Source organism: Sorghum bicolor, chromosome 10 (genome assembly GCF_000003195.3).
Source record: "Sorghum bicolor cultivar BTx623 chromosome 10, Sorghum_bicolor_NCBIv3, whole genome shotgun sequence".
NCBI lineage: Eukaryota > Viridiplantae > Streptophyta > Magnoliopsida > Poales > Poaceae > Sorghum > Sorghum bicolor.
Window position 1 is genome coordinate 25,050,901 of NC_012879.2, and position 22,509 is coordinate 25,073,409.

The 22,509-nt window shown below is 46.5% G+C and overlaps 1 protein-coding gene across 1 annotated transcript; it reads left to right on the forward strand.

Annotated features, from left to right (window-relative positions):
- On the forward strand, positions 1,816–2,274 carry LOC110431121. Its single transcript, XM_021449827.1, has one exon. It carries the CDS (start codon positions 1,816–1,818, stop codon positions 2,272–2,274), a length of 459 nt encoding a protein of 152 aa, XP_021305502.1.

Here is a 22,509-nt window from a genome sequence, read left to right on the forward strand (position 1 = left end):
GATGCTTATTCCGGCTACCACCAAATCAAGATGAAAGAGTCCGACCAGCTCACGACTTCATTCATCACCCCTTTCGAAATGTTTTGCTACGTAACCATGCCTTTTGGCCTTAAGAACGCGGGGGCTACATACCAGCGATGTATGCTCCAGGTCTTTGGGGACATCATAGGCAAAATAGTAGAGGCTTACGTAGACGACATTGTTGTCAAATCCAGGAAGGCAAGCGGCCTGGTGGCCGACCTTGTCGACGAAAGCTGGTCGGCAGTCTACCTTGGGGTATGCCCACGGTAGTAGTTTATCGGTAGACGGTGCGCAAACTACGAACTCGATGGTGACGCAAGACACGGACAAGCTTTTTATCCAGGTTCGGCCGCCGAGTTGGCGTAATACCTACGTCCTGCGTCTGGTTGTATTGATTTGTGCTGAGAGAATATGATGTGATGTGTCCTCTAGGGGACCCCTGCCCCTCCTTATATATCCTGAAGAGACAGAGTTACAAGCAAAGTATCCTATTTGGTATAATATCTTGTAGCCTTGCGGTGCACGCCGACCAGTCGTGCGCCGCACGTCTTCATCTTGTGGGCCGAGCCACCTCTGATGGTGCGGCCCATATAGGCCCGTGAGGGTATAGGGGTTTATACCCCCACAGACCTGGATGAAACATTCCGATGCCTCAGGGCAAAAGGGATCAGACTTAACCCTGAAAAACGCGTTTTCGGGGTCCCCCGAGGCATGCTCCTCGGGTTCATTGTGTCCGAGCGCGGGATCGAGGCACACCCAGAAAAAGTCTCGGCCATCGCAAATATGGGCCCAATTCGTAACCTAAAGGGAGTACAGAGGGTCATGGGGTGCCTAGCTTCCCTCAGTCGATTCATCTCCCATCTCGAGGAGAAAGGACTACCTCTGTATAGGTTACTTAGAAAGTCTGAGCACTTTTCCTGGACACCTGAGGCCCAGGAAGCCCTTGACAAGCTCAAGGCTCTGCTCACTAACCCTCCCATTTTGGTACCCCCCGCCGAGGGGGAACCATTACTTCTCTATGTCGCAGCCACCGATCAGGTGGCTAGTGCGGCTAACGTGGTCGAAAGAAAGGAAGAAGGGCACGCCCTACCGGACCAAAGACCGGTGTACTTCGTCAGTGAGGTACTATCCGACACCAAGACCCGATACCCCCAAATCAAAAAACTACTCTACGCGGTAGTCTTAGCCCGACACAAGCTCCACCGTTACTTTGAGTCTCATCCAGTCTCGGTAGTGTCATCTTTCCCTTTGGGGGAAGTGATTTAGAACCGAGAGGCCAATGGTAGAATTGCTAAGTGGGCTATAGAGCTTATGGGTGACGGTATCACCTATGAGCCTCGGAAAGCTATAAAATCCCAAGTGCTAGCGGATTTTGTAGCATAGTGGATGGGAACTCAACTCCCCCCACCGCAGATCCAGCACGAGTGCTAGACCTTGTACTTCGACGGGTCATTGATGAAAACCGAGGCCGACGCTGGCCTCGTCTTCATCTCACCCCTCGGGGTAAGAATGCGATATGCAATTCGACTCCACTTCCCCACCTCAAATAACGCAGTGGAATACGAGGCCCTTGTCAATGGTCTCCATATCACGATCGAGCTCGGGATCAAGCGGCTTGATGTCCGAGGCGACTCCAGGCTCGTCATCGACCAACTCATGAAAGAGCCCAGCTGCCACGACCCCAAGGTGGACACATACTGCAAAGCAGTCTGACGCCTGGAGGAAAAATTTGACGGCCTCGAGCTTAACCACGTGTTAAGAAAATACAATGAGGCCGCCGATGCGCTCGCCAAAATGGCGTCCGAGCGGGCCACGATCCCCTCGGATGTCTTTGTCAGCGACCTCTACAAGCCTTCCGTCGACTGCAAAAATGACGGGGGCTCGGATCAACCCCCAGGCGACTTGGGTCCCGACCCCAAGATCTCCACGGCTCAGGAGCAAGAGGCCATGGACATCGAGTCCGACCCCCCTGCACCAGACGACTCGCCAGACTGGCGGTACCCCTTGCTGCAACGCCTTGTCGACGGCACTCTGCCCTCAGACCAGGCTGAGGCACGACGTGTGGCTCGACGCGCCAAGACTTTCCTCCTTGATAGAGAGATATACACGCGCAGCCCCTCGGGCATTCTCATGCGCTGCATCTCCCACCAGGAGGGAATCAAGCTTCTGGAGGACATACACTCATGGGCTTGTGGCCACCACGCCGCGCCTCGGACGCTGGTAGGAAACGCCTTCCGACATGGCTTCTACTAGCCCACTGCCGTGGCCGACGCCACGGAGATCGTGCGGACCTGTGAAGGATGCTAGTTCTACGCCCGGCAGATTCATCTCCTCGATCAGGCTCTGCAGACGATCCCCATCACCTGGCACTTTGCTGTCTGGGGCCTCGACCTCGTAGGGCCTCTTCAAAAGGCGCCTGTGGCTTCACCCACTCGCTTGTCACAATCGACAAGTTCTCCAAGTGCATTGAGGTCCGACCCATCAGAAGGATCAAGGCCGAACAAGCGGTGCTGTTCTTCACGGATATCATCCACCGATTTGGAGTGCCCAACTCCATAATCACCGATAACGACACACAATTCACCGGGCGGAAATTTCTAGAGTTCTGCGATAGACACCACATATGTGTGGACTGGGCAACGGTTGCTCACCCAAAGACCAACGGTCAGGTGGAACGTGCCAATGGCATGATCCTCCAGGGTCTGAAGCCCAGGAGCTTCAACCGGTTGGACATGTTCGGAAAAAGGTGGCTCAAAGAGCTGCTAGCCGTGATCTGGAGTCTAAGGTCTTCCCGAAGCCGAGCCACAGGCTTCACCCCGTTCTTCATGGTCTATGGGTCGGAAGCCATCCTCCCCATGGATCTAGAGTATGGGTCTCCAAGGGTACAAGCCTACGACGAAAACAGCTACAAGATGTTCCAAGAAGACGCGCTGGACCAGCTGGATGAAGCCAGAGATGTAGCCCTCCTACACTCTGACAAAGTACCAACAGGCTCTCCGCTGGTACCACGCGCGACGAGTCCGAGGCCAAGCCTTTCAAGTCGACAACTTGGTGCTGAGGCTCAGACAAAGCAACAAGGGTCGTCACAAGCTCACGCCCCCCTGGGAAGGACCCTTCGTCATCGCCGAAGTCCTCCGACCCGGCACTTACAAGCTCGCCAACAAAACAGGGCAGGTCTTCAAGAACGCGTGGAACATAGAACAACGATGTCGCTTCTATCCTTAGAACTTTGTAAAAATATCCATTTGTTCATGTCGAAAGAATAAATGAAAGTTCAAAATTATCATTTCTTTTAGAGAGTAATGTTGACACTAGCTAACACCACTTAGATACTAGGTTGTCATCCCTAGCATGGCGCCAGAGTGTACAAAGGTATTTATAAATGTAAAGGCTCTCTAGAAAATAATCTATTCTATCCGCAAGCGCACAGATAAAACACCTCATTGTAGCATTTCACCAGGATAAGTATTCCAGGTATCGTTATTTATAATTTTGCTCAAGGGATCTCAAGAAGATGAAATTAAATCAAGGGGCAAAATCTATCAAGGCATAGACTAGAGATAAACTTGCAAGAACATGATTACTAATGAGAAACTCGTCACACAGTCACATACTTTAGCAGGGGGTAAACCATAAAGATAATGATAATAAAGTATAAGTTCATGGGTAGATAACACAGCGATTAGAAAATATACTACTCCTCATATATGTAGGTGATGTCGGATTAGCTAGAGAATGGATTCTAAGTTATCTACTAACTACTAAGTCATAATCTACTCTAGTTATCTACAAGATCATATATAGCATAAAAGACTCTTTATTCATGTATAAGGAACATTGATAAAGTAAATCAGAGCATCGCATGACTTACTCCACAATACCGGTTCTGCCTGTCCTATCAACGGAGGGTGGACTATATAAGAATCAACGAAGCTGTCACTATCACGAACTACCACACGACTCGACCAATAGGATACATTTGCAGATAAATAACATCTAAGCACCACGCTCACATGTGATCTATCACCTAACTCCCTCGCGACAAGAGCTAAGCGCTTTGCAAACTTATACATAAACTCATTATCAATTAGAACTATATCAAATATAGAACTAGAGCAAACTAAGAACATAATAATTAGAGACATAATGCAATTAGAACAATAGAATTAGAGAAAGATATGAATAATACCAATCTTTATTACCGAAGATCCGAATCCAGAGCGTAGTGCTCTACTTCTCTAAATGCTATCTAATCAACCTCTAAACTTGAAGGATTAGGGAGTAGCTAATTCTAATTCTCTGTGGGAGAGAAGCTCTAAACCCTAACTTTGATGGCTACCTTTGAATAATGATTTCTCCTCTCCTCCTCCAGGGGCCAGGGGGTCTGGTTTTATAGTCCCCTAAAGTGAACATGAGCCATTGGATCAAACCGACATAGATTGTATGGTTTAGATTGATCCTTTAGGTCGGTGGAGCGTAATCCTGAAGCAGAGTCCTGATTGGCCTCCTGACCTAGGCGGGCGCCCAAGGGGGGTGGGCGGGCGCCCTGCCCCCGAGCCCGAATCGCTTCCCGTTCGTTCCCGTGGCTTCTGGACCCTTCTAGATTGAGGAAAATTGCGCGGCACGTAATTATCTCGTTGTAAACATGACATGTGGGCCTTCTCTCCATAATTCCTGGTAACTCCCTGCAGAAATAGATAAACACCAAAACTCGTGGAATTCTGTCAGATAAAACCCTAATTCTAGATGTTTGTTTCATATTGATCCTTTTTCATGTTTATTTGATTATTAATTTTAGTACTTAAGGACCGTCAACAAGTAAGCCTCGGATCTGCCTTGTAGAGTCTGAGCCTCCCTCGGGGGCTACACGGGGGGAACCCCATGTGGTAACTCCGAATCTTTTTTTCCTTTTTTTGCACAAGTCAAAGCACCCTGACCCAGGGTCTTTCTTTCATTTCCTAAAGGGATTTAAGAAACCGCAGATCCATCCCGTAAACCTTAAGATATGAGTCCGAGGAAAGATCCGCGCCCACGGGAAAGGACGACCTCTACTCACCCCCTAGGATCGGGGAACAGATCCGGACTTCTAAAAATTACTAAGGAAAAGGAAAGGACTTAGGCTCGGACGCTCTGACTAGTGCAGACCCTAAGTAGCTCACCCGACCCCACTTAGGCTCGGACGGGAAAAAAGAGACAACAAGAAATATAAAGGAAGTCTTAAAAGGAACAATCATATAAACATTCATACTTAGCACTAATGTTTTATAGAGGAGACAAGGCCCACTGGCCTTTGATGTTTACAAAAAAGAGAAAAATCTAACTTAAGGGCCTCATTGCCCTACTTGCCCAGGCTCCTGCGCGCCGAGGCGGGGAAGCTCCACCTCGGCATCAAAGAAGGCGGCCAGGGCATCTCCCGGGGCATCTGCAGCGTCTTCAAGCCTCTGCAGCTCCTCCTGGGCCTCTGCCTCGTCATCAGGAAGGACGTAGCCCTCACTAACCACCGGCAAATCAATGCCAACGTAGTGAGAGCTCACCACTACCAGGGCTTTGTTCACCCCGGCGTGGAGTGCATCCCTCATCCTCTCCCCGGCCCGGGAGTAGAGGGCTTCAATCTGACCATGCAGCGACGACCCCGACTCGCCCGTCGACACCCTGAGCCCCTCGCACGCCGAGGTGACCACGGCTTCCAGAGCAGAGCGGTCCGCGAACTCGGCATCGAGGGACTTCTGCAAGGCGTCGGCGATAGAGGCTGCCTCAGCCATCTTCTTCTCCAACTCTATTGAAAAACGGAATGAAAAGACCAAAGTCAGGAAAGTCAATCCAAATATAAAAAGAGCCAAGGTAAAAAATTTAGTCCTTACCCTCGGCTCGCTTCTCATTCTCCGCCGAGCTCCAGTGCCAACGGGCCAACTCGCTCTGAGCTGCGGAGAGGTCAGCCTAGGCTTGGTTCAGGGCAAGGTCCTTCTCGGCGAGCAGAGCTTCTAGCCGAGCAACCTCGCCCTTATACCCCTCAGCAGCCACCCTCTGCTCTTGGGACTCCTGGGTAAGGTCGCCGACCCTCTTCTCCTGGGGAGCAACCTTTTCCCGGGCCTCCCGAGCCTCAGTCACGAGGGCCGAGCACTTCTTCTGAAGCTCGGCAGAGATCTCACATTCTTTCGTGAGTTCTCCCTCGGCCGCCTCCCGTGCAGCTTTCTCGTCATCGCAGGCCGCCCAGGCGTCCCACTCCCCACGGAGGAATGTCGACTTCTCCAGGGAAGCGGCTTGGAGCACCTGCAAATCCAAATATTAAGCAAAGAATTAGCCCAAAGACACAAACACCTTACCGACAAAGGGACAGAGATCGAACCTGGGCGAACTTAAACATGTCGCGGCTCATGAGCTCGGACGCTCGGTTAAGCGCCTCGACGCTCACGCGCCCGCATTCCTCGAGATCCCGCCAGAGATAAGCCTCTGATGGGTCATCCAACACAAACCTGGCCCTCCCCTCTGGGTCGTCACGGTTGGGCCAGATCACGGGGTCCTGGCCCCAGGCCATTCTTCCTCCCCCCTCCCTTTCAGGAGCCTCGGGTCGGGCCGGCTCCTTCCCGTGGGGCCTCACAGGGCCCACCACGCTAAGTGTTCCCCCGGCTCAGCCCTCCTCTACCTGATGGTCATGGCCCCCTTGGCTAGCATCCCCCGTAGGGGGAGTAGCCCCAAGGACTAGGATCATCCCCTCTGACTCCTGGGGCCTCGGCGTCCCCACCTCTTTCGTCAGGGGATCCGGCGTCTTCCACCTGGTCTCCTGCCCACATTCATTGTGGGGGAGCTCCCCCTCTTCGCGGCTCAGGGGGGCGGCGATTTGGGCCTCGCCGACCCAGGGGTCGACTGCGCCCCCCCTCTTCACGGCCTTCACGGGTGCCAGCGCCACCGAGGCCGCCTTGTGCTTCCGGCTGATGAAAGGATAACGCAAGTCAGAAGAAAGAGAAAAACAAAAAATCAATAGAAAAATCGGAAAACCTATACATACCTTGCTCGAGGGGCAGCCTTCTTTTGGGAGCTTGGAGCTCCCTAGGGGCCTCCCAAAGCGCCAGGGGCCGTCGGATGGACCCCCGTCTCCCCAGCGGGTGGCGCGGGGACCTCAACGGTGGTCTCTACCCACGGCACCTCAACCGAGCCCCCTGCCTCCGCCCTAGACGCTGGGCGGGGCTCGGTCGGGCCCTCCGGCACCACCGGCTGTGGGGGCGCTTCGGATCCACCCCCCGGCGCCCTTTCCCCCTCCTGGGGACCCGATGGGACAGAGCCCTCTCGTCGAGCGCCGTCCTCTTCGTCATCCACAATTATATGGGGGGCGGTCCGCCCACCCCCCGGTGCTTGGGACCCCTCGGGAGCCTCCGACCCACCTCGGGCCTTCGACCCCTCTGGGATCTCGATCCCCCCGCCGGCAGGGGGGATCCCGTCGTCCTCCTCCGCCTCGAGCTCGTCGAGCCAATGCGCGTTGTCTCCCCTGCCCTCTATCCCCGAGACCGAAGTCTCAGGAGAATCGGGCGGAGGGAGCCCCGCCTTCTTGGCCTCGCGATGGTTCTTGGCGGAGATCTTGTGGCGTTGCGCTTTCCTCGCGCTCTTCGCCTTCTACGCCTCCTTGGCCTTCTTTTGCTCCTCATTCTGGGCCCGATTCTTGGCCCGGAGCTCCTTGTCCTCTAGGACAGGGGGCAGAGAGTCCTTGACGACCCCCATCCCCTGCAGATGAGCAGCAATCAGGGATAAGGCAGGAAGAAAAAGGGAACAAGTGCCAAATTAGAAACAAAAACAACATCTTATTAGAGAAATGTAGCCCTTTTCAGGGGGCATTGGCACCACCCGGGAGTTCTTAAAATCCAAGTGTGTGGTCTTCGCGACCCGGGCGGCTATGTCCGACGCCGACACTGGCTCCTCCAGCATCCTTGTCCTGACCCAGGGAACATCCCGGGTCATCTCGAACATGAATGCCCGCCGCTGCACTAGCGGAAGCAAACTCCTCTTGTGGAACACCGTCGCCACCGTGGTAGCGGTGACTCTGGCGTCGCACAGCTTCCCGAGCCCCGCAAGAAGGGGGCGAGCCTCTTCTGCTCTTCCGTAGGGGCGCCCCACGCCCACTTCGGGGGGCACTCAGTCACCATCTTCCCAGAGTACTCTGGGAGCAGCCCGCCGTCATTCAGGATGTAGAACCATCCGCTCTGCCACCACCGGTTCGACGAAGGCATGGCGCTCCAGATGTACTGGTGCGACCGTGCCTGGCGGAGCTGCATTGTGCAACCACCGACCCGTAGGGGGATCTTCTCCCCTCCCTCGTAGCGGGCGGACATATTCGCCTTGAAGAGGTGAAGCCAGAGGTCCTAGTGGGGAGGAACCCCAGGAACCCCTCGCACACCGTGGCGAATACGGCCGCCTCCATCACCGAGTTGGGTTTGAGGTTGTGCAGCTCCACCGCGTAGTAATGCAGAATCGCCCGGATTAGGCAGCTGGCCGAAGTTCCGAACCCCCGCTCTAAGAATGACAGGAAGCAAACCACATAGCCCGAAGGCGGGTTTGGCTCCCTATCGTTCGCCAAGGGAACGATCCATTCCGGTAGCACGACATCCGTAATGGGGCGAAGGATCCCAGCCTTCACGCGCGCGTCCAGCGTGGACCTGGTCACATTGCTAGGGGGCCACGCATCATCGCCGGCCATGGCTGCGAGCGGAGTGGGGTGTTTGCGGGGTGGAGTGGAGAAGACAGCAGCAAGAGGAAGAGCAGGAGGCAAGGGCTTTTTTGCACGAGAGCAGGAGGAAAAAAACCAATCCCCCTGCGGCTGCTTTTATAGATGGAGCGCACAATGGCCACACCGCCTGCACGGAAGATCGAGGGAGAAAAGAGCAACCGTCGCCCACTCCCTCACCAGGTGAAAAATTCGAAGCACCCACTCCTTCCGATTCTCACGCCCGCCGCACACGCGCATTAATTTCGCAGGTGAAACGTCGCATCCGTTCAGGGCACAATGGCACGACCGTTTCGACTCCCCACGCACGGCGCCTTAAAAGGAGCGCCCTGAAAAGATATGTTAGGGCGATTCCTTCCAAGGCAAGTGGTGCTCGACCCCCTGCTGACCAAAGTTGTAGGGCGGTCTCCGTCGGGCGCAGACTCCGTCTCGCCCGACCCCCTGCTAACCCCGAGAAAAAATTGCAAGGCGGTTTCCGTCAGGCGCAGATCCCATTTCGCCCGACCCCTCGCTAACCCCGAGCAAAAATTGCAAGGCAGTTTCCGTCGGGCGCAGATTCCATCTCGTCCGTCCCCAGGCCACGGCCACCTACGTTTCAGAGGTTGCGAGACTGACCCGCAAACCGGGTTCGAACACTAGCCTCAGGATAACCGAACAAGGATGACTGAAGATGAGCACAATAGAGGCCATGGTCCGGGCCCCTCATGGGGTCGGCGTAGCATTGCTAGTCGTATCCGAGACCCATGCGGGTGTCACGCGAGTGGGATCCCATCGAGGGAGGCACCGAGCCCTCAGAACCTAGCGAACGGTTCTGACATCCACCGTGACTGCCCTCGGGTATTTTGAGATGTGCCCATAAGGCCACTAGCCAACCCCTATCGAATGAGACTCGGACATCCACTTAAATTTACCTGCTTGCAGCTCTGGGGGAACGTCGATACTCACCCATCGAGGGTAGTACGGCGCTACCCACCCCTCCTCCGAGCGAAAGGATGAATGAGGGACGTAACTACAAGTTGAGAAAGAACCTGATCGACCCTTGTGGGGAAAGGGCTCGGGGGCTTCCTCGCACTGTGGGGACAGACACTACGTGTAAAGAACACGCAACCTACCCCTCAAATACTCCCGACTACAACACTCAGGGGTAAAGGCCTTTGAAGGAATAACACCATTGCTCCAAAAGGCTCGGGGGCTACACCCGGCGGGTGCGCTCGCGCGCACCCTTCGGAGAAAGTAAAAAAGTTCCAAGTCAAATAGTCCCTTGAAAGAGAACCTTTGAAAGGGTGTCTTCACCCCTTCAAAGGCTCGGGGGCTACTGTTGGGTACCATAAAAAGGGATACCCAAATCAGAATAATAAAAATCGCAAAAGACAAAGCAAACCATCCGCAATCACTAGGGCGCGGGCCCCGGCTCGTCTGACTCCTAGGCCTCGGGCCCAAAACACGGCTCGCCCGATCCGTCTGGGCCTTGGACGCGAGTCCCGTCTTGCCCGACCCCTCTAGGGCTCGGGCGCCGACACCGCCTCGCCCGACTCCTCTGGGCCTCGGACGCGAGTTCTGTCTCACCCGACCCATCTAGGCGCAACTTTAAGCTTATATTGTGTCTTTAAGCTTAGGTAAAACCGCCTCACCACAACTTTCCTGTAGAAGATCTCCTTATATTCTGTCTTTAAGCTTAGGTAAAACAACCAACATAATATCCTTCCTGATAATGTCTCAGCAAAGGTGCAGTAATTTCCAGAAATTATATCTCGAGCTACGTAACTCATCTGGAGATGATCCTTACATTTTTGAAAAGCTTAGGAAATCCTCCATAACTTTCGTATAACATGTTTTCCCAGATTCTGACTTTAGCTTGGCTAAAAATAAAAAATGCCAGATCTGTCCAGATTTTGAAACAGAACAGAAACATCCAAGTGTAAATATCATATCTCAGGTTCTACTTATCCAAATGAGTTCCAGCTTATACTGTTGGAAATCTTAGAAAATTGTCTATAACTTTTCTATAGAACACTTTTCCAAATTCTATAGTTATATTTGTCTCAAACAGTAAGTAACCGAAACTGGTCCAGATTTCTTGACAACACATCTGTATCATCTTGTGACAACCATAATAGCTATGAGCGTTGCGGTCAGAGAAAGATCTTGACGTCTAGTTATTCCCAGAAAAAATTTGTAAACTTTGCAGAATCAGATCTTCAGATACACCAGAACTAGTGCAGACTGCTCCAAAAACCAGCAAGGGACATAAACAGAATTCTAACCAAACCCAACTATTTAGTTCATTTATCTTATGCCTTAGGCCTATAAACTAAATGAAATTATTGAGAAATCCCACAATATCATTGCACTCATTACAAAGATCCAAATCAAGCATAAGCATAATAACAAACCAATTAAGCATTGAAGGTTCACACTTCACTCAGCTTGCGATACTATCGTTCTCTTCATAGTAAGGGTAGAGATTCTAAAATTCTTTTTCAACTATGTAAGCAAGTGGTAAAAGAAGATTCTAAAAGCTTATCAAATCAAGGAGTGAAGATAAGAACAAGTACTTTTAAAATAAGCAACAAGGTAGAGACAAATAGCAAGGATAGGGATATAGTATGGATGAAAATACCATGGTTTATAGAGCAAGGATTTTATGACAAGTCCAAAACCTTAAGACGACCAATTTCTAACTAGGCTTGCGTCCTACAGCCAGCAATGCTTTGATACCACTTTGTAATACCCGATTTTAAGGACAAAACTAGATATGCACCACATGTGAGTTTTAGAAGTCAAATCTCACATATAGCTACAAATAAGGGGTAATATCAAAAGACAATGCATAAATTATATAACATACTTAGTATAAAAGAAATAACCTTTGATAGCAAATAGTGGATAGACAACTCCAAACTTCGGGTATTAACTTCACTCTACAGGATCCAACTGACTGGTTGATCACAAGCCCAAAACTTCTCCTGAGGTGTGGGGGAAATAGCAAGAGTGAGCACATATCGTACTCAACAAGTATAACCAGGGGTTCATGAGACTCAATTAGCTAACACTGGTTTGACTGCGTTTAGCTTTTATATGTAGATAGCATATTTAATCATTGGATAGCAAATATCAAGGTAGCATAATTAAATCCCATAACCACATGATCAATGTATACAAAAATTAAGAATAACACATATAAACAACATAATAAACCATCATTTATCATCATTAATCATGTTCATCGGTGTCCATCTATTCCGTCAGTTTTCCGGGCCGCCCGTATCCGTGGGCACGGCTAGTATACCAGATTTAACACTCTGCAGAGGTTGTACATCTTTACCCATGAGTCATGATTTACCCTTTCGCCCGAGGCCCGTCGACCTCTTAGCTACTTCCAAGGAAAGCCGGCAGGGTTCACTATGAAGTCTTTCAAAGGTTCGTCTAACAAGTTAGGGCCGCTTGGTTTCATTAGTCAGTCCATGTGATTCACCCGCAGGAATCCACGGTCTGCTATTCCCCAATTGCGCCACATGGGTAACCGCTAATGAGCTAGAAAAGTTACTCATACTTGACTAAAGCCAGAGCCATATAGCCCTCATGGTTGTACGAGTTGTCCCAGCTTTTGCCAAGGGATAAGTCCTTATGGAAGGTCAAGATCAATCTAGCAAAAGCCAGAGTTCTTTCCACCCTTTATATCCAAGTTGCTAGAAAGCTTATTTTATTGCTTATTGTATATCCAAACATTCGTGTCACAAGATCATGGATTATATTCAAGCACTAGCAAGAACTACCCAAATGCATATCCAAAATAGGTAACAAGGAATTCAGGATAACAATCATCTATGATTTTGCTAAGGTCACCAAGGTGGACACATGCATTTGATAAATATTGTATTAATTGTGTAAAGGTAACAAGGATAGTCCCCAGTTATACTTGCCTTGATCAAAGCTCTCCTGAGCCTGCGGCTGGTCGTCAAAAGCATGACCTTGATCACCAACGTAAAGCTCACCGACTAAACTCGATCATCAATCACCAACACACAACAAACGAAGACAACATACACGAAGCAAACAAGGCTACAATTAGAACAATACACCAAACAGTAGTAAAACAAATATAAAAGTTTATAAAAATATTATACGTAGTGCTATGATCACATAAACGTAAAGTTCACGAAAATCGGAATTAAAACGTGGAAGTTATGGATTTTCTAAGATTTCCTATAGATAAATAATTAATTAAATGCTACTATGAAAATAAAAAGTTTCAAAATAGAGAATTAATAGTTCTAATATGTAGAGCTCATAAATACGAATCTAACAAAATTTGAATGGACAAAAACCGAGTCAAAACAAATATTTTATGAGCAAAATACTGTGAATGGCAAACTTGTAATTATCTAAAAGCGTATTTTCTTAAGCCGGCAGAGAATACGTTTTCTAAATTTAGAAAGCGTAAACCTGCTCAGGGCGCCAGGGACTGCGGAGTAATTATTAAAACTACTCAGGGACTCTTAACGAAATTTCGCGGCCGAAGAGGTATCTTCTATTCTCGGCCCTTGATCTTCCATCCGATGGCTCAGGCGCTTTAGGGAGAAAAGCACGGCGGTCCGGCCGGCTTCCAGAGCCCCGACGCAATGGCGCCATTGCCGGCAAAATACTGTGAATGGCAAACTTGTAATTATCTAAAAGCGTATTTTTCTTAAGCCGACAGAGAATACGTTTTCTAAATTTGGAAAGCGTAAACCTGCTCGGGGCGCCAGGGACTGTGGAGTAATTATTAAAACTACTCAGGGACTCTTAACGAAATTTCGCGGCCGAAGAGGTATCTTCTATTCTCGGCCCTTGATCTTCCATCCGATGGCTCAGGCGCTTCAGGGAGAAAAGCACGGCGGTCCGGCCGGCTTCCAGAGCCCCGACGCAATGGGGCCATTGCCGGCGTCTCATGCTCGGCGGCGCTCGTCGTTTCGTCGACTCAGGGCCTCCTAGGAAGGAGGAAACACACCAGAGGGTGGAGAAATTCACCGCGAATTCGTCGGAAAGCTTTGCTAGGGCCGAGGAGCAAGCATGGCTTGATTTTGCGGTGGTGAAAATGATGAACTCTGGCGAGATCTTGAGTTCCAAGTCAGGGGCGCCTAGGGTTGAGTTTCCTTGGGTTTTTGCTGCGCGGGTGAAAGAACGGAGTGCGGGGCGGCCTAGGGAACCATTATAGGGCTCTAGAAGCCCAAATCCCGCAGAACTCGGGATCGGCTACCTCCCTGGAGAGTCCAGGTCGGCAACAGCGTGGGCAGGAAGAAGGAAAGAGGGAGGACGACGCTGACTAGTGGGCCCGGACTGGCAGCGGCTCAGTGGCGTGGGACCAGGACGTCAGCGGCAGCGGAAAGGAGGGAAGGGAGGGGTGTGCTGGCGGGCCGAGGTGCATAGAGGAGCAGGCCGCGCGGTGTGGGATAGAGTTTTGAATTTCGAAAACTTTCTAAAAGCTATCACACTATCATGCATTTATGAGTGATTGATACCCATGATAACAAAGATTCAAAAATGAAGAAAAGATCATAGGGGCAATATGGACTACTCATAAATACAATAAATGCACCATTTATTCAAAACATAAATAGAAAGAATTTATTCAAAATAAATAAATAAGTAAAAAAAAATATATATTTATATTTTTTTAATAAGTAAAAACTTACCTAGGGATAACTTACCGATTTACCTTTGGCAAGGGCTCATCTTTATAGTCTGTGGAGCGAGACTCTTCTCCCATTACTTCTTGCTTGATGATGGCACATCCGTCTTGGGAGGAGTAGACGGTTGCACCTGCTTGGGCCTCCACTTTAGCAGTATCACCTTCGGAGGTGTGGAAGTTTGTTCAACCTTCTGCTTCGGTTTCCACACCTGCTTCGGTTGTGAAGGCTTGGGGACTTCATCCCTTTTTTGATTCTTTTTAGGAGCTATTTTTTTCTGCTTCTTATTATTTTTTTAGGAGTTGCCTTTTCTTTTGGCTTTGGCTTTTTCTTAAATATTTTTATATTTTTAATAAGTTGAGGCTGGATCTCAACCTGCCTGATGCCTTGGGGGTTTGGCCCATAGAGGATGCGTATCATGTTGCACTCTTGTGGACGGTGTGGCCTGAACTCGAACTTCTCTTCTTGGCCATTAATGTTGAAGCGGATTTCTCCGGCCCCAACAGAGAGAGCAGGAGAGGGAGCTGAGTGGCGCAAATGAGAGAGGAGGGAGAGGCGGAAGCGGCAGGGAGCTCCTGGTGGCCGACTAGGGCGTGTCTATGGAGTTGCATGGACGCCACGCGGTGGGAGCGACCTGCCGGCTTGCCACGGTGGCACGGCGCGGCCGTTGCGCACGGGCGTGGGCACGGGGAGGGTAAAGGGGTGCGCGCGTGGGGTGGGCCGACTTTGGCTAGTGGGCCAGAAGCGAGGCGGCGGCCCGCTGGCGCCCCTGCCCCCTTTTTTTAAAATTCCTTTCTAAATTATCTTCCAAGCACCTTTTGACTTATTTAAAAGCTTTTTCAGACTTTTCCTCAAAAACACAAGTTGTTCAAAATAATTTCCTCTATAACTTTGCTTTAAAGTGTAACCCCAATTTCCAAATAGAATTTGAATTACAATTTAAAACTAGCTCTAGGTTTTAAATAAATCTATATTGGGGAATTTTGTATAAAATTCTTTTCTCAAATTCCAGAGCTCCAAAAATCTGACAAAATTTTTCTTAATTCTTCTAAAACATAATCCAACCTACTTTGGTCATCACAAGTATTTTTGAAGCAAGCATATTAATTTATCATAATTAAATCTATTTTAATTAAGCATATAAAATCACACTTAGATTTTGTCATGCTCATATGATGCCATGCTCATGCCCATGCTTGATGAGAATGCTTATGAATGAGTTATGAGACTAGGTGTATGCTTAACACCTAGGGTGTTACAGGACGTCCTTCTGCTTGTTGATTCTTCTTGATCTTTTGAAGCTCAAATAGACAACAAAGCTTGTGGAACTGATTAAGCGTTAGTAATAAACCTCTAAGCCTTAGGAGTCTAGAACTTTCTTATACCTAATTATCTTTTAGCAGGATCAATATATTTTATGCTTTTTATATTTACGGTATGCAGACAGGAAAATAAATATGCTAAAAATTATTTTTATGCCTCCACAGTAGATAAGTATGTGAGCTGTTGCATCACATATTAAATACATGAGCCTTTATATTTTTTAGACGCAAAACATATTTATTTTATTTTCTAATGCAGCAATAAAAATAAATATGCAATTACTAATGTAATTAAGAGAAGTAAATATTAAGGAAAATGCAGATAAATACCAAGTTACCTCTTGGCACGGTGTTTGGTGATTTTAAGTTCTCCAAACAGGACCTTCTTGTTCGCTTACTGATCGAGGGGCGCATCGGATGGCGCCACAGGTGTTGTGTCGTCTGTAGGATTTAATTCTGATTTTACCTTGGGCTTCCATACCTGCCTTGTAGGTGATGGTGACTTGGAGGAGATTGTGTCTAGAATCACTCTCTCTTCTTCTACTGGTTCTTCTACCTTGACGACGTTCTCATTAGGGTATCGATCTTCGAATCTTGAAACCTCACCTTCATAGTCAGCCCATCCATCTACATCATTCTTCTTCTTCTGGTGGCGGGTGCGTTGCATTCTCCTTGACCTGTTCTTCTTAGGGTGTTCCTCAATTATATAATTGCTATTGAAGTGCAAGCATACCTTCTCTGAGGGGAATTGGAAATGAACCTCCCCCATTCCAATGTATATGATGGCTTTGGTAGTATTGAGGAACGGTCTTCCTAAGATGATGGGTGGATCGTATTCTTCTCCCATGTCAACGACCAAGAAGTTAGTGGGGACGTAGTGGTCTTCAATGTGGACAGGGATGTTTTTGGTTATCCCATCCATGAAACGAAAGGACTGGTCCGCCAACTGCAGCTGTGCATAGGTAGGGTCCAAAGGCATAGTACCACATAGGAATTCATATGTTACCTTGGCCATGATATTGACGCCTGATCTGATGTCACAAACAGTGTTGTAAAAGTAGCATCTGTTGATGGACCAAAGAATGGTTGGGACACCTAGATTGTCCTTCTTGATCAGATGTGGAGACTTGAGAGCAGGTGGTCATACTCCATGCGGATTGCAGTGATGTTGGTATAAATTAACAGCACTCCATTTAAATAGATTTAAGTAGGATTATCCGCAAGTGCACAGATATCATAACAGTGTCACATTTTACCTAGTGGTTTTAAATATCAAATCCACAGGGAACAGTTGTGTCTGTTGTGATGATCACATAGTATATAGACTTAACCCTACAACTAGGCTAGATCATATCAAGAAAATGGCAATAACTAATGCACTCTAGTTCCGACTCCGGTAAACTTTGTATAATACCGTCTTATCGGGCAAGTAACCCGAATAGGGGAAGAATCAGAGTAATCCCTTATCAGGCACCTATAAGCCTATCAGTCCTATCAACGAGAAGTGGACTATAGAGGAATCAACGCAGCTATAAAGTCACCTACACGAACTACCACAGTCCGACTGATCAAGGGACATTCACAAGTAAACCTAGCCTAGGCACCATGCCTACACTACGAAATACTACTTCAACCAAGTTACGATCAAGATCAAAGCACTCAATATGAGTTGTGAACCAAAGAACAAATAAGAACAAGATGCTTACTTAAACCAGAAGGGTAAGTATAAAAGTACCTAAGAACGTAGCTCCGAGCGAGGGAAACTAAATCCAGAAGAATACAGCCACGAAGAAGCACCGACAGGCCAGAACTCCTCCAGAATATCTACTCTACTTAATCTCTCTAACCTCCAAATAAGACTAGATCTATAAGAACTAGTCTCTCCTAATTGCTACATCTAGATGAACTAGATCTAGATGAACTAGAACTAGATCAACTAGAGGAACCCTAACCCTAATTATGTAGAGAATATGAAGCACCGGGGTGTAGAATGCCTCTTAGGGGGAGCCTTGGGCGTCATTATATAGGCCAAGGTGGAGTAGGGGGCAAGGAACCACCACGTCAGCGATCCGCGTCTTCATCTTGTGTGCACCGTCGGATCAAACTGACTTAAAATCGATGGAGGGATACTTTGCTTGGCTTGCAAGGATGCGTTGGAGGAAGACTCTAGAAGGCAGTGGGCTTCGGGCGAAATAGGACACCGACCGGCCCCAAGGTGGGGCTAGCTGGCCCCACTTTGTTTCCTCCGTGTCTCTCGTTTATTTGGGTGTCTTCTAGACCCTCCTGTTTTCTCGTGATGTTTTCCAACGTGGATAAGTTTCATGGTAAATATGCACTAGAATTCCTCTTTCCAGCTCTCTGTGAAATAAACCCTGGAAAATACAGAATATGCAAAACACATGGAAATTGTTAGTTTAAACCCTATAGTAGTGTGTATTCATGTTCTCCTTTAGGTTTAAAGTTCTAATAAAATTGACGTTATCGACCGTCAACAATTCCCCCAAGCTTACCTTTTGCCAGTGCCTTGGCAAACAACCCAAGCCTAGTTAATAAACTTGGATCAGGAGTTGCTACAATACTTCATTTCACATAAATTTTCCTCCGGTCTAACTTTCAAACTTACCCATTTTACTTTAACCATGGAGCTTTACAGCTTTTGCATAAGTCTTGAGTAATCGAAAGATAGAACAATCAAGTCAAGCACTATGTCTCAAATTCTTCACAGTACCAATATTCTGGAGTTTTGCAAGTTTTTTGAAATAAAGCTTAGAGCATGATTGTATGACACCTTCAAGTATCTTATTTTGTAGTATTTGTGGATCTCGCTGAGGCATTAATGAGGTTTCGCCTTCCTACAACTAAGGATATATATAGTGGAGCTTATAGGAGTGGCAATAACAAGGATGAGCATACTTGTAATTCATATATTGTAAAGTCAAATAATGGATCTATAGAGAATAAAGGCATACAATCAAATCAAGATGTGTGTGTGTATGGAATATGGTGGATAGGTGTATATATAGTATTTAGTGGCTAATCCTTATTCTACTTTTGCTCTTTGAAAATTACTCCCTGCTTAGAACTTTTCACACGAAAACATGGGTTGTATTTATTATCTCTTTCTCTCTCTCTTTTTTCATTACTGTGGGAGGTGGGCATCGATGTACCCATTATTTTAATTTCTGGGACACTTGTCCATCTTTTACTTCCTTTTTTTCTTTTTTCTTTTTTTAAATACATTTGCGTAGCCACATGCATCATTTGAATATAAATAATTGGAGAGAAAATGATAAGAACTTAGAGGAATTAAATGGGGGCTGTCCTATGGGGTATATTTTTGGGTGTTTACTCCTAGTGTAGGAGAAAACATTTTTTAAGGTGGATGTGGATGAAGATGGAAAATAATTGCATTTACTCCCAGAGTTGGGGCAGTGCATATATAGGTGGAGTGCGTAAGTGATCTTGATTTTAAAAGCATGACAAGACTCTCATAAGGTATACTCCAAAGGTTGACTAAGCTCAATGTAAAGCAAGAAGCATGAATGCGCAAAGGTTTTCCTAACTCTAAATGTATCATATATGGCTTTGGTAGGAATTTAAACTTTATCGTACAAGAGCTCATCATGTAAGATTTTGGGTTTTTAAAAATAAATCTCCAGAACTTAGTAATGCTAGGAGTAAGATAAATAGTAGCTTAGACCTTCATGTATCATATCAATTACCTAGACTTAGCTTAAACTTATGCCTCCACAAATTTTTAGGTTCAGAGTAAATTCTTGAAGTGGTCATGTCTAAAACTTAGGAGAATTCATGGTTGAAAACTAGGCACTTCGAAGGAATTATTGTAGAGCAATTCTTCATCATCTCCAAGACAAAACTTTAATATTCTCTAATTTTTATTTGACTCTAAACTAGACTGATTGTAGACACACTCTATGATCACACCTTAATATATATATAAGTATTTTGTTTGGGTTTTATTCATTTCTATTGGACTCAAAAGACTCTAAATATATGGACCTTCATGTGCCAATATATTTTTGGTATTTTTTTATATTTTCTTATGATACTATCGTGAACCTTAATATGCTCATATATTTTTGGTACTTTACAACTATATAAAATAGACTCGACAATCGCCTAGGTTTAGTTACCTGGTAACTAGGGGATGCCCCTCCCCCAAGATAGATAATTGCAATAGTTGGTGTTGATGATCTTTAGAGTGAGCTAACTGGCAGCGCTCCATGTGGGTGCCACTAGTAGACTATTTCCTTGTCATAATGTTGTTCCTGTTGATATTTGGGAACGCAATAAGGAATGGATCCGCAAGCACACGGATATCGGTGAGCACTTCACCCGAGAGGTTATCCAAAGTATCGTATTTATTGTTTTACCACTAGGAGAAAGAGTGCATCTAACTAACCTAGTCTATTACTACTAACCTTTAGGCTACAAAAATGTTTCTCGATGTGAGTGATATATAGAGAAGACTACAACCGTAATCTCTTTCTAACCTTGGTAAGGATGATCTACTGTTCTATTGGGGAAGCTTATGGAATCTAGACACCACAGAGGATGTTCAACCCGCACCTATAAATCCTATCCTTCCTGCTAATGAGATATGGTTTGCAAAGGTAACTCGGAAATGTCACGTTCCTCGCTACTACCACGGTCCAGCTAGTCAGGAAATATCTATGAGTATCCTAGCCCAAACACCACGTCTATGCTAGAGATGATTACTCTAGACTATACGCAAAGAGATTAAAGTAAACTCATAAACCAAAGAACAATAAAACAAGAACTTACTAGAATTTAGAAGTCAAAATATTGAAGAATCCTAGGAACAAGCTTCGAGTTAGGAGAACATGATCCAGCAGGTACAACCTTGGAGTAGACACCGACAGGCAGGGCTTCCTCCGATCTACACCTCCACTCTATCTCACACAATCTAGTAGAAACTAGAAGATCTAATTCTACTCACATTGGATGCTAAGCCCTAAGTCTATTTAGAGGAGAGGTATTTCTTCGAGGGCTCCTCTCAACTCTATGATGAACCTGTCTCCTCCTGGGGCCAGGGGGTCTGGTTTTATAGTCCCCTCAAGTGAACGTGAGCCATCGGATCAAACCGACATTGATTGAACGGTTATCCTTGATCCTTTAGGTTGGTGGAGCTTGGTCCGCGAAAAGAGTTCTGATTGGAGTCCAGAGGGGGGCGGGTGCCCTGGTCCTCAGGGCGGGCGCCCTGGGCCAGGCCCCTTTCGGTCTCTGCTTTGTTCCCGTGGCTTCTCGAGTCTTCTAGATGGTAGAAAATTGCACTGTGCGTTGATACCTCTATGTAATCCCGACATGTGGGCCTTTCTTCCTTATTTCATGATAACCCCCTACAGAAATAGATAAACAACAAAACTCGTGGAATTCTATCAGATCAAACCCTAATTCTAGGTGTTCTTTGCATATTGGTCCTTTCTCTTGTTTATTTGATAATTAAAATTGATACTTAAGAACCGTCAACAAATACCCCCATACTTAGGCTTTTACTCGTCCTCGAGAAAAGGATGGTTAAGAAAAATATCTGGGGTTAAAACATTGTAAAGCATTCTCTTTTATACCTGCAGGGTGTAAAAATTCACTGTGTATCATAGTTAGGGAAATATATGGTCAAGAGTAGAGGCCCCTTTCTTCTCAATCATGTCACTTGGAGTTTTTGTATATTTTTGAAAGAAATTTAGCATACCTTTTATCCTCATAGGTTCTCTCAGGTCAATCATTATCTTTTATATATCTCACTGAGGCTATTTTAATTTGCAAAAATTCTCAAGCATACTTACCTTGCATTTATTGCCTGATCAAAACGGGATCCGAGGAGAAGAATGCCATACTCTTAGATCAAAGACTTTGGAAATTAAAAACTTGTCAACTCTTGCTGGAATATTGCTTATTAGAGGGACCATGGGCTATCATTTTTCTTTCTTTTCTCTCTTTTTTTAAGTGGATACCAAGGTACCCCTAATTCTACTGCCGGACACTTGTCCATTTTTTCTGCGAGGTTATCGAGCACTTGCTCCTTTTTATTTCCTCGAAATATCTTTATTTTTTGCATAGCCCATGCCTCTAATGCAATATTACTTTGGAAGAGTGAATCTTTCTGAATAAATGTCTTGATCTTAGGAGCATGATAAATCTCTCAACAAGGGTCTAACTCATTTTGAACAGACTCAATACAGAGTAGATAGCTTTTATAATTATCATGTTGATATTTTCAGTTTTATCAGGCATATAAAACATTGAGGATGGTAGCTGGAATTTTGAAGACTTTGAAATAAATTCTCCAAGCAACAATAATATCAAGAATAAGAAACTCATACTCTACTATTTCATATTCCACAATGACTTAAGTAACACAGGGTTTTTAAAATGATTTTTCAATAACTGCAGGTTTCAGGAAATATCACAGAGTGAGATTAATCATGATTAGAAACATTTTAGTCTTTTTAATTTATCATGTCGGAAACAATATTCTGCATAATCCAAGATATATATATGTGTATGTGTAAAGTGTGCAGAGTGTGTACCTGAATCGTGGAGTGGTGTAGTCAAAGTGTGTTTGGCGTGTCAAGGGATCTCCCACGTACTTGTTTTCTGGTTCTTGCACAAAAATAAAGTAGAGACACACAAGACATAATAATAATAATACTCTTTATTAATCATGAGGCATTTATTACAAATGACTAGTAGCAAACCGAATTTAAAGATAAATAATTACGATGCATTGCCTCAAGATCTA

Bases quoted from the DNA above. Each gene is read 5' to 3' on its own strand.
- LOC110431121 (XM_021449827.1), top strand. From the start codon at position 1,816: ATGGCGTCCGAGCGGGCCACGATCCCCTCGGATGTCTTTGTCAGCGAC.